Genomic DNA, 19,072 nt, shown 5'->3' with positions numbered 1-19,072 from the left:
TTTCTTCATGCAGCCTAATTAAATAACTATGATTAGTTTTAAGATGACTGATAATGTACAATTGAACGAATATAAAAATGCACTTTGACTTGAATTAACAGCAAATTTATTTTATAAAAAAATTATTCTGTCCACATTTCGTCACGAGCAAGCCTTACTTTTTGCACTCAATTAGTAATGACTTGATTGTACATAACTCAATCCAGAATGTTTTTGCCAAGCTAACAATGAAATTGAGCTCGGCAATAATTGACAGTTGCCAAACTCAGGATTACCTAGATTATCAATAATTATATATTTTTCCGAGCAATGAAATTCTTAAGTGTTGAATATCCGCTTTACAGTTCTATCCTAACCTAATTACTTTAATGTTTCGGCTACTCACTAAAAACTACCAAAATGACATATTACTCATTGGTCGAAAAAAAGTAATTATAATTTTCTGCATAATCAAACATTTCCCTCATCAATTTCGGAGCCTCTAGCACCGAACATCTAACATCAAAGCTCCAGGCATAATGTTACGCTTTGCAAACGATAGTAACCGGCCAGCCAATTCCGACCCGTCAGCCATCACGTGTAGAGCGGCATCCTTCACAAATAATGATGAAAAGGATAGCTATTCTTCGCTGAATTCCTCATCTGTGAGCGAACATCCCGATTCAACCCACTAGCCATAGCTATCAAATATTCATGAAATATCACATAAATTTGATTCCTTCGAGAGAGGTTGGCATGCACAGGTACGGAACGGGGGGGCTTCGGCTTGCGGAACCGAAAGATCGTTACGCGGGCTACGCAATGGAGACAACATGGGTACAAATATTTACCTAAACGATCCCAGACGACGTCCTCTCGGCACAAGGCAAAATGTTGAGTTTTGTAATAAAGTCTCGTAATCGTATCTGAAAGGAAAGGAAAGAAAGGTTGACGAATTTTACTGACAATGGAAAGAGCACATTTAAGATTGTTGATAAAGGTAGTGTGCATTTGAGCTAGAAAGAGATTCAGTAATTTTTTTTTTTTCAATAGTATAATATATATTTTCAGGCACACTGCTTAAGCTCTAAGATGCCAAAGGTATTTCCTAATCTTAATTAACGACTAACTTAAAACTAGAATAGTATCATTAGATTATGTCGTCTAGAATTTTTGAAAAAAGCTTTTAGCTGGTATTCGGCAGGTGTCGGTGAATTGAATATTGCATGAATTCCAAATGGTGCTATATATGGCCGCTTCCTTTCGGTTCGTGTGGGTCCGCGGGAAACACCCCCAGGCTACGAAGGCCCGGCGGGTGGCCCGCATGCTGGTCATCGTCTGGAGCGTAGGACCGTAGGCGGTGATGGTGATGTTACGAAGAGATGAGAAAATAAAAAAAGTAAATATTGTGAAAACCGAGGTAAATAGGGGGTATGGAAACAAAATGTCTGAAAACTACAGAGATCTAATTAGTTGCCATCGAGATGGTGAAGAGACATGGAAGGGGGGAACGAAAAGTTAGTGACAAAAAAGATCTTGTTAGTTCCAATGAAGATGGTGGACAGGGACGGTGATCGAGAGAATCGAGCGGATGTTAGTGTCGAACCTGTAGGTGGAGATTATACTTTCTGAGCGAGGTATAACAGATTACACTTGGATATTAATGTGTTTGAGGTACTGGTATATAAGAATCATATAAGAGATATCCCGACTAGCCAACACATCTCGGACCGGAACTTCAGGTGGTCTACCTCGGGCCCTTAGGGAGTCCTTTAATAAAGACCTGGCGTCACGATACTCCGTACACGTCCATACGACATGCTCGATGTCCTGATAACCGTCACCACAAGCGCAGAGACCGCTCTCCACGATTCCAATACGCCGGAGGTGCGCGTTGAAGGTGTAATGGTTTGACATGAGCCGAGACATCACACGAATGAAGTCACGACTCACGTTCATCCCCCTGAACCAAGGTTTCGTCGATACCCTAGGGATAATGGAATGCAGCCATCGTCCCAGTTCGCCATTGCTCCATGAAGTTTGCCAACTTTCGAGAGTTTTCTGACGAGAGATACTGAAAAATTCATTGAAGCAGATTGGTCTTTCATAAATATCACCTTCTAATGCGCCCACCTTAGCCAATAAGTCTGCCTTTTCATTGCCCGGAATGGAACAATGCGAAGGGACCCAGACTAACGATATTAAATAAGACCGTTCAGATAAAGTTCTCAAATGTTCCCGTATTTTCCCCAGGAAATATGGGGGATACTTTCCTGACTTCATTGCCCGGAGAGCTTCTATTGAGCTTAGACTGTCCGTGACAATGAAGTAATGGTCTTTGGGCAAGGTTTCAATGATCTCGAGGGTGTACTGAATAGCAGCTAATTCTGCGACGTAGACTGAAGCCGGATCACTGAGTTTGTACGAAGCGGTGATGTTCTGATTGAAGATTCCGAAGCATGTGGACCTGTTGATGTTTGATCCGTCAGTGTAAAACATCTTTTTACAGTTGACTGTTCTAAATTTATTATAAAAAATATTTGGGGCCACTTGAGGGCGCACGTGGTCCGGAATTCCACGAATTTCTTCTCTCATGGATGTGTCGAAAAACACAGTAGAATTAGTAGTATCCAAGAAATGAGCACGGTTGGAAACAAACGAAGAAGGATTAATATTCTGAGCCATGTAATCAAAATACAAGGACATAAAACGGGTCTGAGAATTGAGCTCGACAAGCCTTTCGAAGTTTTCAATCACCATCGGATTTAAGATATCGCATCGGATTAGCAATCGATATGAGAGATCCCAGAATCGGTTTTTCAACGGTAAGACGCCCCCGAGCACTTCGAGACTCATCGTATGAGTCGACTGCATGCAACCTAAGGCAATACGCAAACAACGATACTGAATTCTTTCCAGTTTAATGAAATGGGTGTTCGCGGCAGATCGGAAGCAGAAGCATCCATATTCCATTACGGACAATATCGTTGTTTGGTACAGCCTGATCAGGTCTCCTGGGTTTGCACCCCACCAAGTTCCGGTAATTGTGCGAAGAAAATTGATTCTCTGCTGGCATTTTTGTTTCAGATATCTAATGTGACATCCCCAGGTGCCTTTGGAGTCGAACCAGACCCCGAGATATTTAAATGTGAAGACCTGAGCTATGGTTCCACCCCCTAGTTGAAGCTGTAGTTGTGCTGGTTCTCGCTTCCTCGAAAATACAACCAGCTCAGTTTTCTCCGTAGAGAACTCGATACCCATTTGAAGAGCCCATGATGATAAGTTGTCGAGAGTATCTTGTAATGGTCCTTGGAGATCGGCAGCTTTGGGTCCTATAATGGACACAACGCTGTCGTCGGCAAGTTGTCTTAGCGTGCAAGATGTGTTGATACATTCATCGATATTGTTTACGTAAAAGTTGTATAAAAGGGGGCTTAAGCATGAGCCCTGAGGAAGACCCATGTAACTGAATCGTATTGTCGACAAATCACCATGTGCAAAATACATGTGTTTCTCGGACAATAGATTATGTAAAAAGGTATTCAAAACCGGCGAAAGACCATGCTGGTGCAGCTTCTTAGATAGGATATTTATAGAAACTGAATCAAAAGCCCCCTTGATATCTAGAAATACTGATGCCATTTGTTCTTTACGAGCAAATGCCATTTGAATTTCGGTTGAGAGCAACGCAAGACAATCGTTCGTTCCTTTACCCCTGCGGAAGCCGAATTGTGTATCTGAAAGTAAACCATTAGTCTCGACCCAATTGTCTAGACGGAAGAGAATCATTTTTTCGAACAACTTCCGGATACAGGAAAGCATAGCAATCGGCCGATACGAATTGTGATCGGAGGCTGGTTTCCCAGGTTTTTGAATGGCGATAACTCTCACTTGTCTCCAGTCGTGTGGAACAATATTACCCTCGAGGAACTTGTTAAACAAATTCAGCAAGCGCCTTTTGGCAGAGTCAGGAAGCTTTTTCAACAAGTTGAATTTAATTCTGTCTAACCCCGGGGCCTTATTGTTACACGACAAGAGCGCAAGTGAGAACTCTACCATCGAAAACGGTGTTTCGTTTGTATTCGAAGTCGCGGCGCGGGATATCTTCTGTTCCGGAACAGAATCAGGACATACTTTTTTAGCGAAATCGAATATCCAGCGGTTAGAATATTCCTCGCTTTCGTTCGTTGTGTTTTGGTTGCGCATTCGTCGGGCTGTGTTCCAAAGAGTGCTCATCGATGTTTCTTTTGTTAATCCGTCAACAAACCGTCGCCAGTAACCTAGTTTCTTTGCTTTAACTAAGTTCTTCATTTGCTTATCTAGCGCTGCGTAATTTCTATAATTATCAGGTGTTCCATATTTTCTGAACTTTTTGAATGCTAAAGATCTTTCCGCGTTCAGTGATGAGCACTCTTTGTCCCACCACGGGTTGGGAGGACGAATGTTAGTATTCGCGCCGGGTATACGTTTCGTCTGAGCTTGAATCGCAGTGTCGAGAATCAAGCCAGCCATAAACGAATACTCTTCCTCCGGAGGAAGTTCTTGTGTTGTTTCTAGTTTCTCAGATATCGATATTGCGTAGCATTTCCAATCAATATTTCGTGTGAGGTCATACAAAACATTGATTGTTTCCGATGGTCTTAATCCGCTGGCGATTGAAATTACGATAGGCAGATGATCGCTACCGTGGGGATCAGGGATTACCTTCCACGTGCAATCCAACCGTAGCGATGTCGAGCAGAGGGATAAGTCCAGCGCACTTGGTCTTGCTGGTGGTGCGGGAATTCGTGTCATTTCTCCCGTATTCAAGATTGTCATATTGAAGTTGTCGCAAATATCATGGATCATAGCTGATCTGTTATCATCATGAAGACAACCCCATCCCGTACCGTGAGAGTTAAAGTCTCCTAAAACTAACGTCGGTGCGGGAAGAAGTTGCATGATACTGCTGAGCCAGTGGTACCCAACTGAGGCTCTAGGGGGAATATAGATGGAAGCAATACAAAGGTCCTTGCCTTTAATTGTGACATGACATGCGACAACTTCAATACCTGATATCGAGGGGAGGTTAATTCGAAAGAAGGAATAGCACTTTTTGATCCCCAAAAGTACTCCTCCGTAGGGATTATCTCGATCCAGGCGAATAATGTTAAAATCGTGGAAGTTTAGTGATACATCAGAAGTTAACCAAGTTTCGCACAATGCAAATGCGTCACATTTCAGATTATTTACTAAGTATTTAAAAGGATCTATTTTCGGGATGATACTTCTACAGTTCCACTGTAAAACAGTGATCGAATCCTTGACCTCGTTCGAAAAATTAGCCATCGAAGGAAACGATTGCTGAGAGGAGGGGCCATTTTGCAGTCAGCTGCATCAAAAACATTTTAACTTTTGGCAGGAAAGTCATCAAAATACCTTTTAGGGGGTCAGAAATGTTGAAGACGGAAAATATAAAGTCCACAATGTCACTGAATTTTACAAGTCCAGCACTTGATGTGTTTTCTGGTTCCTTGGGGACTTTCGGGGTTTTGGGTGTCCCCGGAAGTGTTGGATATTCTTTCTCCGATTTCAAGTCTCCGGAACTAGGAGCTTTTGGCTTCTTCTTTTCGTTTTTTTTACCAACACTTCCTTCTGCTGTTACTTTTGGAGGACCTTCTAGAGATATCTTCGAACCCTTTCTAGGGAGTTTAGGAGATGATATATTTTTCCTCTTCCTAAAACTACGAGGGACAGTTGAAGATGTACCTTCTTGAGGATCGTCAGAGTCGCAATCGTCCGCAGACAAACAGGTGTAGGGGTTCTGTTCAGGTGGTGTGGCGATTTTCAGCATTTCTGCGAACGAGCGGTTTGATCGTTGCTTGAGAGATCGTTTCAAATGATCTCCACGCAATTTATACGCAGAACATGCTGTGAGGTCATGCGGGGCCGCCCCACAGTAAAGACACTTTTCAATGTCTCTGTCGCAAACGCCATCCGCATGACTCTCTCCACACTTCGAGCAGCGGGGCCGATTTCCACAATGGGAAGCTGTGTGTCCTAGTTGTTGACAACTAGTGCAATTCATTACCCGTGGTACGAAAAGTCGTACAGGTAGACGAACCCTGGCCAGGAGAACGAATTTCGGCAAAGCCGAGCCGGAGAAGGTCACCCGATACGAGTCCGAGTGGGGATAAGACTTTGTCCCATCCGCGGCGATCGATACTGAATGCAAACGTTTGCAGTCCAGTATCTTGACATTCTTAAGCAAGGGATCTTTAAAACATCCGACCCCATGTTTGAGAATGTCCTCGCATGTCAGACTTGGATCCGTGATCACTCCGTCTATCTCGACTTCGCGAGCTGGTATATAAACGCGGTAGTCCCGCGTAAAGTGATCGTTTCGAGCGATCTCATTAGCATGTTTCAGACTGGTCAACGAGACCCTGAGCTTATCGGGACGAATTTTTGAAATAAATTTCAATGTTGTATATTTCGACTCCAAGTCTTTAGATATTTTCAAAATATTAAGCGGTTTATTCTTCTCTTTGGTCCGAAAATAAACCACATAAAGGCCGGCCGAGGGTGAAGGCTCTTCGGGATACTGTTTAACCCGGTGAGTCTTACTATTTGGGGCAGATTTAAAATCTGTTTCCATTTTATCTTCGGGGGGCAGGGGAGAATTTAATGGACTTGCCATAGCGCGGTTGAGGTTCCGCGCAAATTATAGGGGGAGTCAAAATATAAGACGATAAAGGGACACGAAGGGAAAAAATATTATACTTAGCTAATGATCCGTAGCAACTCGGCCGCTGAGGCCAAGCGTTAGTTACAACGACCTCCGAGAATAAATATGCACACAGCACCGGTTCACGGCACCACACTAAACGTCGGTTCACTGTTCTTATTGTTTTAACACAATAGCACCCGGCACTGTCTAACGGTATTTATTGTTTATACTGTATTGATCTACTGCACAAGCTCACGAACAAAAGATCTGATATTAAATGACCTTGAAACGGATTAGAATGGATTAACGCACAGCTGCTCTAATGCAAACTACCATCCGATCGATACGACGGTCACGAAAGGAATGAGATTCAGTAATGTTGGAGATAACAGTCTTTTAACCTAGTGAGCAGCGCTCAGCTGAAAAGTTTTGTGGCATGAAATTGTGACGGATTCCAATTGTTTTCCAGCTACCCTTCAATACATCTTCTTTAAATTTTATGTTTATCAGTACACATCATTTTCACGATTTTCATGGAAATTTCAATAGTGTACTAGGAAGCTGCTAATGATTATTTCTAACTATTAAAAAAAAACTTGTTTTTATTCGGCTACGTGTAATGTGGAAATTGAGTCACCTTCAAAGAAGGTTGTTGTTGCAAAGATCTCGAATTCAAACAATGGTATTGATTTGACTGAGAAGTACTGGATAAGCGATGTTGTTCGTCAATATGGCGGCGATAAGCAATGCGTGGGCCAGATCTCGCCGCAATTGCAGAGTATCGAATCCAATCAACATCCGCAGCCTATCAGCTGAAACGAACAAATCTGCGCTGTATTGATTCAATTCCGAGAACAGTATTGCGATAGTTGAGCGTTGAGAGACTTCAAACAGTAGATATATGTGAAGTGCTTAACAGTTCACAATACAAATCCATAGTGAATTGTAAACCGTTGAAATAAAAACAAATAAAACTCAGAGGACCAAGATGACTACCTTGTGGAATACCAGAAAAACAAAGAAATTCCTGAACACACAATACCAACATAGTCCAGGGGTGGCATCATGTATCTCGATTCGACTACAATTTTATCGAATCGACCATGTTTCGTAATATGGTTCTCGATTCGAACTCGATCATCGTACTTCGTTCGACTTCACTCGAAGAAGTACAGGGTGATTTTTTAAGAGCTTGAGAACTTTTTTAAACAATAAAACGCATAAAATTTGCAAAATCTCATCGGTTCTTTATTTTAAACGTTAGATTGGTACATGACATTTACTTTTTGAAGATAATTTCATTTAAATGTTGACCGCGGCTGCGTCTTAGGTGGTCCATTCGGAAAGTCCAATTTTGGGCAACTTTTTCGAGCATTTCGGCCGGAATAGTCCGAATTTCTTCGGAAATGTTGTCTTCCAAAGCTGGAATAGTTACTGGCTTATTTCTGTAGACTTTAGACTTGACGTAGCCCCACAAAAAATAGTCTAAAGGCGTCAAATCGCATGATCTTGGTGGCCAACTTACCGGTCCATTTCTTGAGATGAATTGTTCTCCGAAGTTTTCCCTCAAAATGGCCATAGAATCGCGAGCTGTGTGGCATGTAGCGCCATCTTGTTGAAACCACATGTCAACCAAGTTCAGTTCTTCCATTTTTGGCAACAAAAAGTTTGTTAGCATCGAACCATAGCGATCGCCATTCACTGTAACGTTGCGTCCAACAGCATCTTTGAAAAAATACGGTCCAATGATTCCACCAGCGTACAAACCACACCAAACAGTGCATTTTTCGGGATGCATGGGCAGTTCTTGAACGGCTTCTGGTTGCTCTTCACTCTAAATGCGGCAATTTTGCTTATTTACGTAGCCATTCAACCAGAAATGAGCCTCATCGCTGAACAAAATTTGTCGATAAAAAAGCGGACTTTCCGAATGGACCACCTAAGACGCAGCCGCGGTCAACATTTAAATGAAATTATCTTCAAAAAGTAAATGTCATGTACCAATCTAACGTTTAAAATCAAGAACCGATGAGATTTTGCAAATTTTATGCGTTTTATTGTTTAAAAAAGTTCTCAAGCTCTTAAAAAATCACCCTGTATAAGATTATCGAGAAGTTTTGGCATTATGAAACCAAAACAATCGAGCTAGTAAACGACTAAACTCGATCAGAAATGGTCGAAACGTGGGGACGGGTATAGCGTAATGGGTAAGTCGATGCAGCCCACCTGGGTTCGATTCCCAACCTCGCACATAGGGTCAGAAAGTTTTTCTGGTCGGAAGATGTTAAAACCTGTATAATCGAAACAAAAAAAGGACGAAAGCTTTATTGCTATTGACTTTGAATTTTTTAATACGCTGCGTTTTATTTAAAGGTAGTTATTGATAGCGTAATAGATTTTCGTAAACATATTAGTATTTATAAACTACAATCTAATGCATTGTTTTATATATCTTGATATGCGTTTGTAATATTATGTTTGAGTAGGACTGTTTAAAAATGAAAGCTGCACGGTATTTAATTAATATACCAAAAGTATGTCGAAACTGAACCATGTCCAGTAACCGTAGTTTGCTATCAAATTTCTGGAACCGGTGGACGAAAAACGTTATTAAAACGAGTTGTGGGAAAAGGCGTAGGGAGGTGGATGATGTTAAAAAAGATTTCCTAATGCAAAAAGTTTAAAATAGTAGAAAATTTGATTGATTAAACAATTTTGACTCATTTGTGTTCCATTTAATGTTTGGTATGATAACAACTGAAAATTTCATTTAGATTTCATTTAGACTCTAATCTGAATTACCTTTAATGTTTTTGTGATTTTCGAAGAATTGCGATTGAGTGTAATTTACACATCTGGAAATTTTTTAGTTTCTATGGTTGGATTTAAAAATTATTTGAAAAATTGTTATCGAAATTGATCCTATTTGTCAGCTTGCACGAATCCTAACATCCAAATAAAATTAGTATGTGTACAAATAATATAAAATTTTATCCGAAATTTTCAAATATACTGGGCAGTTTTCAATTATACGCTTGATGACAATACGTGAATAATGTTTTTTTTTTCATATTTATAAGGCTCTATAGTCAGTAATCGTTTAAACTCAAGTAAATTGATTTTTTCCCCAACACCTTCAAAGTATGTGGAATATGTCAAAAGCATCACTATCTCGCTGTCTCGTGATAAACACTCTAATTTGACTCTTCAGTAGTACCTAGATTAGGTATAATAGGATTATAAACACTACAATGAATGCTGCATACATGAGAAGATTTCCAGATAACATGAAATACTACAATATTGAGTGAAGGGTGAAACGGTTGACACAGTGGTGTTGTAATATCGCTGGAACATCTCTTTAAGACGACTGCAGGGATACCATCGGGTCCATAGACGACCCTGGCTTTAGATGAGATTCTACTCCATTGCACATTACGTACGTAGTTTTTGAATGAAAACTATTGTTCCGGTTCAATTGCGTGAGCTTTACGAGGTCCATTGTACAATTTAAAAACATAATGCTTTTCATTACTGGATTCCGTTGTTACCCTTTTCCTTGGAAGAAAGGCACTATCATTGCCATCCAGCGAATTAAGGAAAGGTAATCTACTACTAACGTTGTTTTCGGGTCAGCTTACTCTTTTCAGAAGACGTAGTATTACGGTTTTCCGCGGTGCTTGTTCGGGAAGTTTACTTATTAGCTTATGAGCTAATTATCCAATTGCATAAACCAGAACTTTGGAAAAGATTTGAGCTGCAAGATAAAAATTGTCATTGTCAAGAATTTAGCTCCACTCCACCAAAAAATCAGCTATTGGAAACGACTATCAATGGGTAAAAAGCCTTGGTATAACATTTCTTTTGTGGAATTTGACCATTTGTTTCAACAGACTTCGCAGCCATTTCTTACTGTATATAAATTTCATGGCTGGTGCTACGATCCTACTGACACTAAGAATCCTTTCAGATCGATACTCGAACCTACGGCAACTGGCTTGTAAAACTAATGCTCTATGCATTAAACCGCAAACCAGATTTTGGGTGGTGCTTTCGAAATAATGCGGATTAGTGGCTTCTAAGAGATCATATATTATTGATTTGTTTTATTAAAAACGGTTGGCAAATTGTCTTTTTCTACTTGACTGCTCTTCAACTAGTCCTAAACAAACTCTCAGCCTAATCACTCCATAATTTGTTATCACAGTTCAATGGCTTCTGCGGAGCCGAAATAAAAAGTAAAAAATTCCATTCTTGCCCACTCTTTTATAACCTGTTGATTAGCAAGGGTGGCAAAAACTCGCTCATAAGATTCGATTTTTTCTATTAATCAGCTCACCTCATGATTTACGATGCAATCCGTAAAATGATGGTAAAGATGAAACTCATCGCTGATCTAAGCAAACACACTCACCTATACAGAGCACCGCTGACATCAAATTATGATGGTATTGATGGTTCTCAGTTTTGATTTCATAGCATTTAACTCTCATTCCTAGTTTTAAAAAGTGAGTACTGAGTTTGGCATCACCGTACGAGCTACACCGGTGAGTGTATGCCTAAACCACAGAGCTGCCAACACGACCCAGCTTTTCGGTTTTGTTTTTGCTGGTACTCAAAACGAGCACGTGCATTAATGTACGAAAACAAAAGTCGAATCGTAGCGTGATGTTCCGTAGCGATTGAATTTCATGTCTCGAGCTAAACACAACTGGCTACTAAAACCGAATTCGTTTTCCAGCATACGAAAACATGTCTTGAGAATTGGATTGAAATGGCATCGATTCGAACGTTGGCCGCCCATGGCAACTCTGTTGGATGGGGAATACAAGCGAGACAGTCTCACAAGAATCTGATTCAATGTGTTGATGTACAAACACATCAAATCACAACTCACAAATCGTCTCTCAGTGGGTTCTAATATTTGATGTGCACTCAGCGCTCATCTGCTGATTGCTTGACACTACGATGTTGAGACGATGTTTTCTCTACACAAATGGTTACCCAGTTACTCAACTCGCTCAGCGATGCTTCTGAAACCGATTTGCAGGTGAGCTGAACTCGGTGATGATGAAGTAGGGAGTTGATTATTGCCAGCCCTGTTGATTAGAATCAAACCTCGCGACACCATCATTTCTCGGACAAGCCCCTCATAAATGATTTCATGCTTCGTAGGTGTAAAGCTTTTTTCCACCCGATAAACTGTGTTCCGTGATTCTCTGCTCTAGAAAGTAGACCAGCTTTTCATAAGGCTCTGCACAGATAAATATACTTTGTGAATTTATTTCGTTTTTGATGCACATATTTTAAGCAAGATATTGAATTACTTTGCAGTTTTTTTATATTTCAATATATTCTATATACAAACACTAAACGGTAATTTAAATCTACAGTCTTTAGTATGGAAAAATCTATACATTCTCATTGTCTTAGCAGTTCGCTATCACCGAAGCCGTTTGTTGAATCAACCGATGAACGAAGGCAAGTAGAAATATATCATCAGCACATAGATGTGTGAGAAACAATAAATTTTATAGAATTTATGATCACTAGCTAACTGAAACTTTTTATCAAACGAGCAAACAGTTTCGAATGTTCGTTTGTTAGTCAGCCGGAGCTGGCAATTCCATCAGGAAATTTGAATCTGGCACAGACGGGTAGTGTTTTCAACAGGTTGCACAATGTTGAATTAGAGATTGATGTCTTCATGACGATAGAAGACAGTATGCGCCTGCCTTGAAACATAACGGATGGAGACGAGGTGTTTTTCTAAGGTATTTTATTCAGTTTGATTTATGGCTGGAATACTCGTGTTTGTTTGTTGAAACAAATAATTATTATAGAACAGAAACCGGTTTTCCTAGGAGTAGGTTTTTATGCATGATACTGATCGTTTGTCTCTGGAAACTAATGGAGAGGAATTGATTGGTGAATCGGTGTGTCGTGAGTAATACAAGTAATTTCATTTTAAGAAGAACTGCTCCGGAAGACGCAAGAAGAACTTCATTCATAACACGAAAAGTCATTTACTAGCCCTTAAGCATTGAAGCAAGTGTTGAGGAACAAACGGCCAATATATGAGACACTAGTCTGTAGCTTTTCACCCCGACAACGTTCGGCCATATGTTGCGGCTCCGGCATGAAACCTACTTTTCATCGCCACTAACAATTCGATGCAAAACAAACTTTTCTTTTGTGTCGTTGGAGCATTTGAAGACCGTGAAGAAATGGTAAAATAAAAGATACAAAAGAGTTCTGATTGCGAGCTATTGACAAACGAAAGAAGGGATCAAGTTGGATGGGTGTTAGTTTTTGATATGCCAGCAGCTAGGACAGTGGTTGAATTTCATTCCGCTGGTGTGCAGTATCACGCACAAGTTCAGCACTATTTAAATTGTTGCCGTCTTGAGCGTGTTCAACATATGTTCCAGAATAGCGAGTCCTTCCGCTGGGCGATATTTTTTCGCAAGTTTTCATTGTTCGGTATTTCATTCATTTCCATCTTTTCTCTATTTGTTGCTCGTTAGAGAGTATGATTATAAGATTGAGTTCAAGACTGCTTCATGTCTTAATGAAAACCCAAGTATGATTTGATTGTTTTGCTTAAATTTGATAGAATCTTATAATAATGTATGACTTATTAATGTTAGTAGAGAATATACAAAATTTGAAGTTGGGAGCGGGTGATGGGTTAGCCGATCACTTGCATGCACCCCACCTGGGCTCGATTCCCAAACCCGCACATAGGGTAAAAAAATTCTGGCCCCAAAAGGCGAATGACTAAAAATAGGAGGATAAAATCTCTACAATCGGAACAAAAAATTGGAATTTTACGAATCTTTGGGATTCTTTTCCAAATGACCTTTTCTCTATCCTCAATCATTTTAAGGAGACCAGGAGACAAGTCACATGTAAAATTGAAAAATAACAATAAGTCAATAAATGAAACTCATTTAATAACCTACTTCTGAAGACCAAACATAAATATATTGAAGCGTCAGCAGTATCCGAATCCTAACGATATATTTCCGGACGATATCGGATTAAAGTTTAAATAAATTATTGAAATACCTTATATTAGATACTAAAATGATAAAAGTTTGAATTTGCAATCGAGTAGATTGACTATTTATAAATATAATTTGATTTACGGATGAAAAAAATCAGTACTGATGATACAACACGCAATCCCGCAGGAATCAGTCACCAAGCGTTCCCTTTGAATTCAAATGTAACGGAAACGCTTGGTGAATGGGTAAACTTCGAAGTAACTATGAGTCGCAGTATATCATGATTAACTGCCAGCATCACATTAATCCGAAGAAATAGAAATCTTTCAGAAAATCGTTCATGCCCCGGCTGTCAATCAATACGCCCAATCTGAATATGCTTCCATGTATGACCGTTGTAAAACCATGCTAATCCCATCGATCCTGACTCCAGCCCTCTAATAGAATCGATGCATGCAAAACATCAATCTAAATGGAAATTTTCCATGCATACATGCTTGCATAAGTCAAAGCAAATTTACTCTAGCAAGCGAAAGGACACAACCTTCATTTTCTCTACCTTTTTCATAGCGACATTTTCGCAGCCTTATACGACAGTAGAAAACATACATCTTGAGAACTCCCGACATTTGAGCATTCCTTTCCAAAGCTTCCTATCAGTCATATGGAACCAAACATAACATCAGCAGCAACAGCAATGAAAGTGGCATCCGAATAATCTCTGATGGAGATCTATTGCTAGCATTCCCTCCAGAATTACGATTCGAGCAAGCAATTCATTCTCTCGGTTAACCTTTGCGAATGCGGAATTGTTCAACAGCGACGGCACTAGGTCATCGTTCTCATACCGAACCATCATCGCCCATATAACAGGATAAAAACAAAGTGGAAAACAGCCAAAGTAGCGGAACCAGGATGCGAGGCTCAGGAAATTCAATAAAAGCCATTTCTCTTTCCGACATCGACGATAGCTACATCCCTTGAAGGAGTGTCCTGCGGTGGTTTTGGGTGCAGTAATCGGTGTTGAAATTTCTGCTGAGGCAATGGTTTTACCGTTTTTAGTGGCTGATCCGAGGTTGAACGACTGTATGCTTTGAGCAGTTCAGTGCTGATTCGATTGTTACTATTGTGTAGCACCTATTATTTTCATCAAACATCGAATGACTTTAGATCGACGGGGCGAGAATGGTAGAAACATTGAAAGTATCACGGTTGAACCGTTTCTATTTCAGTACTGCCATCTCCAATGATCTGAGAATCAGAAGCAAAATAATGGCTGTTTGCGAATTCGCTATTTGTTGCCACAAAGCCAAAGACTCTTTGGAATTACTACCGCTTGTTTTACCGAAAGTAGCTTGTTTTATCGAAAGTGTTTCTTTGCAGCAGAAATGAAAAATTATCAACCTAGTCAAGGTCCAAAAGTCTGCATAGTTTTAGTATAATACTATACAAAAATACGTGGGGACTTAGTGGGAATCGAATGAAAAAGTTACTAAATACAAAAAAAAATCTATGGACTTGGAATGGAAAAGTACTGCGTGGGTGTCCGCTTATTTAACTATTAATATTTAATAACTTTTTTAACTATTAATAATAATAACGTTGAAAATGAAGTAATTAATTATATAAATTATTCGCAAAGTTAAAAAATATGTGTGGTTTACACAAACATTATTTTTTGAATTCAAACCCCTAAATATCTACTTCATATATACTATTAAGTCGTCTTTAGGTTTCGTCTGAGTCGTCTTAGTTATTAGTTGTTACAAACGTATTAGGCCTACAAGTTCTCATATTTTGTTCTCTCTACAGAGCATACTCAAGTTATAGAAATTATCGCAAGGGTCATGTCATCCAAGCATTAAAACACGATTAACTAAACTGTGTGAAATTATCACCATCTTTTCTTAAGAAAAAACCCATAAGCATAAACATGCATCAAAGGTACGGAAACTCGTTCCAAATACCTGCATACTAATGTTTGAGGAAAAAAACCAATTTTGAACGCATAAACCTAAAAAACTAATTGAATTTATAAACATACAAATCGGAATATTTTCCATTGATTTTATTTTAGAATGTAGTAAAAAGGTCCTGCTAGGTTCATTATCTTCTGTGTTTAAAAACTTATCAAATGAGTATAGATTCGTGTCGAACGGTGCAATAGGAACTATTTATCATGTAAATGGAGTTTCAAAATGAGATTTTGTGAAAACGCGTTTAGAGTCTCCGGTGCTTCAACTACATGACTGAAATATATTGCAGAAATTATTTGAACTTCGACGTTGGAATTTTACAATTACGTCTTCAAATAACGCAATAAAATAATCGTTAAATTAAATTCGTTCCATAGAGTGCTTCCCCGTTAACTGAGTGTTACTTCTCAACGTGTATTTCGGTTAAATCACGCATCATTAGATAAAGTAGAACAAAATTTAATTATTTAGAGAAACTTAGACTAAAGATACCAGAATTAAGGTGACTGTAGAATCACTTTCGTATTTTGTTGGATACAGTTATAAACTGTTTATGGTTAGAACGACAGGAACAAAGAACTAGGTACCAATATCAGGGTCTAAACGATGAAAAAAGTCATCATGCGATTTTTTTTCCAGAATTAGCATTCGACAAAATAAATTCAAATATTTTGCATGATAAAAAGTATCATTCGAACAACATTTTGTATTTTTTTCGTGGAAAAATATTGAGAAATAAGTCGTTGAAAATATACTTTTGAAGACGCTTCCTGAAAATCATGATTTGCGGTGTCCACTGTATCTCAGTGCAGACTAAACAGAAGTGAACCGATTACCGCAGCATAGTTAGAGAAGAAGTTTTTCTAGATTCCAACGTTTCTGTTTGATTTTTTTTAAATTGTTGGTGGTTGTTTAAAGTGAAAACTACGATTTCTCACGAAAAAATCCGCCAATTTGTAGCAGATAAACCACCCCAAAATAACAAATAACGAAAAGGAAAACGTTGGGGTCTGGTTTTTTATATGTAGAAAATGTATGCAAAATTTGATAAAAATTGGTGCAATAGTTTTTGAATGACGATGGAAACTGAATTTAAAAACCTTATTTATTTTTGAGGACGCTTCCTAAAAATCATGATTTGCGATGTCCACTGTATCTCAGTGCAGACTAAACAGAAGTGAACCAATTACCGCAGCATAGTTAGAGAAGAAATTTTTCTAGACCCCAACGTTTCTGTTTGAAAACGTTGGGGTCTGGTTTTTTATATGTAGAAAATGTATGCAAAATTGGAAAAAAATTCGTGCAGTAGTTTTTGAATGACGATGGAAACGGACTTTCAAAACCTGCTTTCGGGAAAAATGCGTTTAAAGTTTGTTGTCTATAAAATTAGACGGTAAGAATTATTTACTTCAGGGAGCTCGTAGGGTCTAACATTTTCAAAAAAATCATATTTTTTCTTTTATAATTTATTATAATGAAACATTTCAAGATTGTTTTGTCAAGTTTTGAAGTCAATCGAAGTAGAAATCTTGGGCCTGTGCGACGAGCTCTTGCTTCTTCGCAGAATGAAATAGTCATAGATAAAGGTCCATAACTTCCAGAGTTTTGTTTCACAGAAAATTATTGAAATGTTGTATTGTAAGACAATATTAAGAAAGAATAAATGATTTTTCTAAAGTATTATACCCTACCCGCCCCTTAACGAAATGAAAACAAGAGAAAGGCATCCCACATCAATGCTTCCAACAAAAACTGCGAAGAATCAATGGACGCGATGGAGCTATGCGCCGATTAGTGAACCAACCGCTACTCCAGCCTCCAGAGATGGTAATGAGACTACCACTCACTCAAAAAAAGGGTAGGGGAGAGTCGGAAGCCTTGGCTCTTTCTTGACATTTCAGTATACCTTCATACCTTCATTTTGACTTGTGATTTCTACACAAAAAATGGACTTGAAAATTTGTTGACATTTGGCCCAAAACACTCTATGACTGGTGCCTTGGGTCACAACTATCATAATGGAATTTATTATTGTTTCAATTCATACAACTTTGAACAATACAGTTCCGTGTAAAGAAAAAAGAATTAGGTTGATATTTGCTCACAAATCCATATTTCTACTAAAAACTAATCGTAAATTGTGATGTATAATGTTATGCAAGTAAAAATTTGAAAAAAATTCATTTGAAGCGAAATTGATTTCTGCATTTGACGCAATACATTCACTTAACGTTTGTTTACTGATTTTATAGGCGTTGAGGGTTTTTGGGGAGAACCGAAACGGCACATTTCAGAGCCGCTACATTTTCTTTCTTTTATTCTCTGCTCATGAGCAGTGGTTTAGGACTGCCTACTGCTCTTTGGTACAAGGCACCCAATTGTGCATTCTAATATTTTTACTTATGAAACATTTTTGGCAACATGCGAATTGTATTCTCTGTTTAATTACTTTATTCTTTGCAAAAACTGAAGGAAAACTTACATTCCGTCAATTAATGATAAACAATCTTGATGCAAAAATGTACATTTTAGTCTCAAAAATAAGGCAATTTTTTTTTCTTTTGAAGTAATCAAGTTATTATGATGAAATTTAGACGGAAGTCTCAGAAATTACTAGTTCAACTTACAACCAAAAATTCATATAATTTTTTTTATTCAACTTAAAACAAAAAAATCAAATTAATAGTTTTTGATAAAACACGACTGGTCCAAGGTATACGCCAGGTCAAAGCTACCGCAAAGTCAAAGTCTTGGCATTACATTCCTTTTGTGGAATTTGGCCTTTCTGTTCCAACAGACTTCGCAGCCGATTCTTAGTGTACAGAATCATTACATGGCTAGTACTATGGATCCTACTGACACTAAAAATCCTTCCAGGTCGGTGCTCGAACATACGACTACTGGCTTGTAAGACCAGCGTCCTACGCAAAACCGCCAACCTGCAAAAAACCTACTGACTCTCCCTTATTTAACGAAAGTGGACGAACCCATACTGTTGCGTAATGCATGACGAGACCTAAGTGAAGGCGGACTTAAACCAGATTCCTGGAATCCTGTATGTGGGTGTTGGGAATAAGAGCGATGTTCCTGAGAGCTCCCAGACACAAAAGATGTCGGAATTCGCCAAGAAGTTCTTAATTTGGCAAGCGATTAGTACTTACGGAAGACGCAGTAGATCTTCTGTTAACGCAAGCATCGTGAATGAAGTTGTATTTGGGAGAGTGTTTTCAAAAGGGACTTTCTACTCTCCTGAAGGCTCACGCTGGTTCAACGGTCAACGGATGCCACGGGAATTTGAAAATAAATTTTGTGTGTGCAGATTTTAGACGGTACACCCTTTATGTTGCTTCTAAAACCTAATTTGATCGCATTTCACGTTAATTACCTAGGTTCGAATC

The 19,072-nt window shown here is 38.9% G+C and overlaps 1 protein-coding gene across 1 annotated transcript in view; it reads right to left on the bottom strand.

Annotated features, from left to right (window-relative positions):
• The window catches only part of LOC131436528 (exostosin-1), a 300,468-nt gene that overhangs the window by 43,796 nt on the left and 237,600 nt on the right, over positions 1 to 19,072 (bottom strand). Inside the window, exon 3 of the mRNA XM_058605277.1 lies at positions 831 to 905. Within this exon, the coding sequence (XP_058461260.1) occupies positions 831 to 905 (75 nt within the window). The remainder of the gene's footprint in view (positions 1 to 830; positions 906 to 19,072) is intronic.

Source organism: Malaya genurostris, chromosome 3 (assembly GCF_030247185.1).
Source record: "Malaya genurostris strain Urasoe2022 chromosome 3, Malgen_1.1, whole genome shotgun sequence".
Lineage (NCBI taxonomy): Eukaryota > Metazoa > Arthropoda > Insecta > Diptera > Culicidae > Malaya > Malaya genurostris.
The sequence above is the reverse complement of the archived record's forward strand: the minus strand, read 5'-3'. Positions and strand labels throughout refer to the sequence as shown.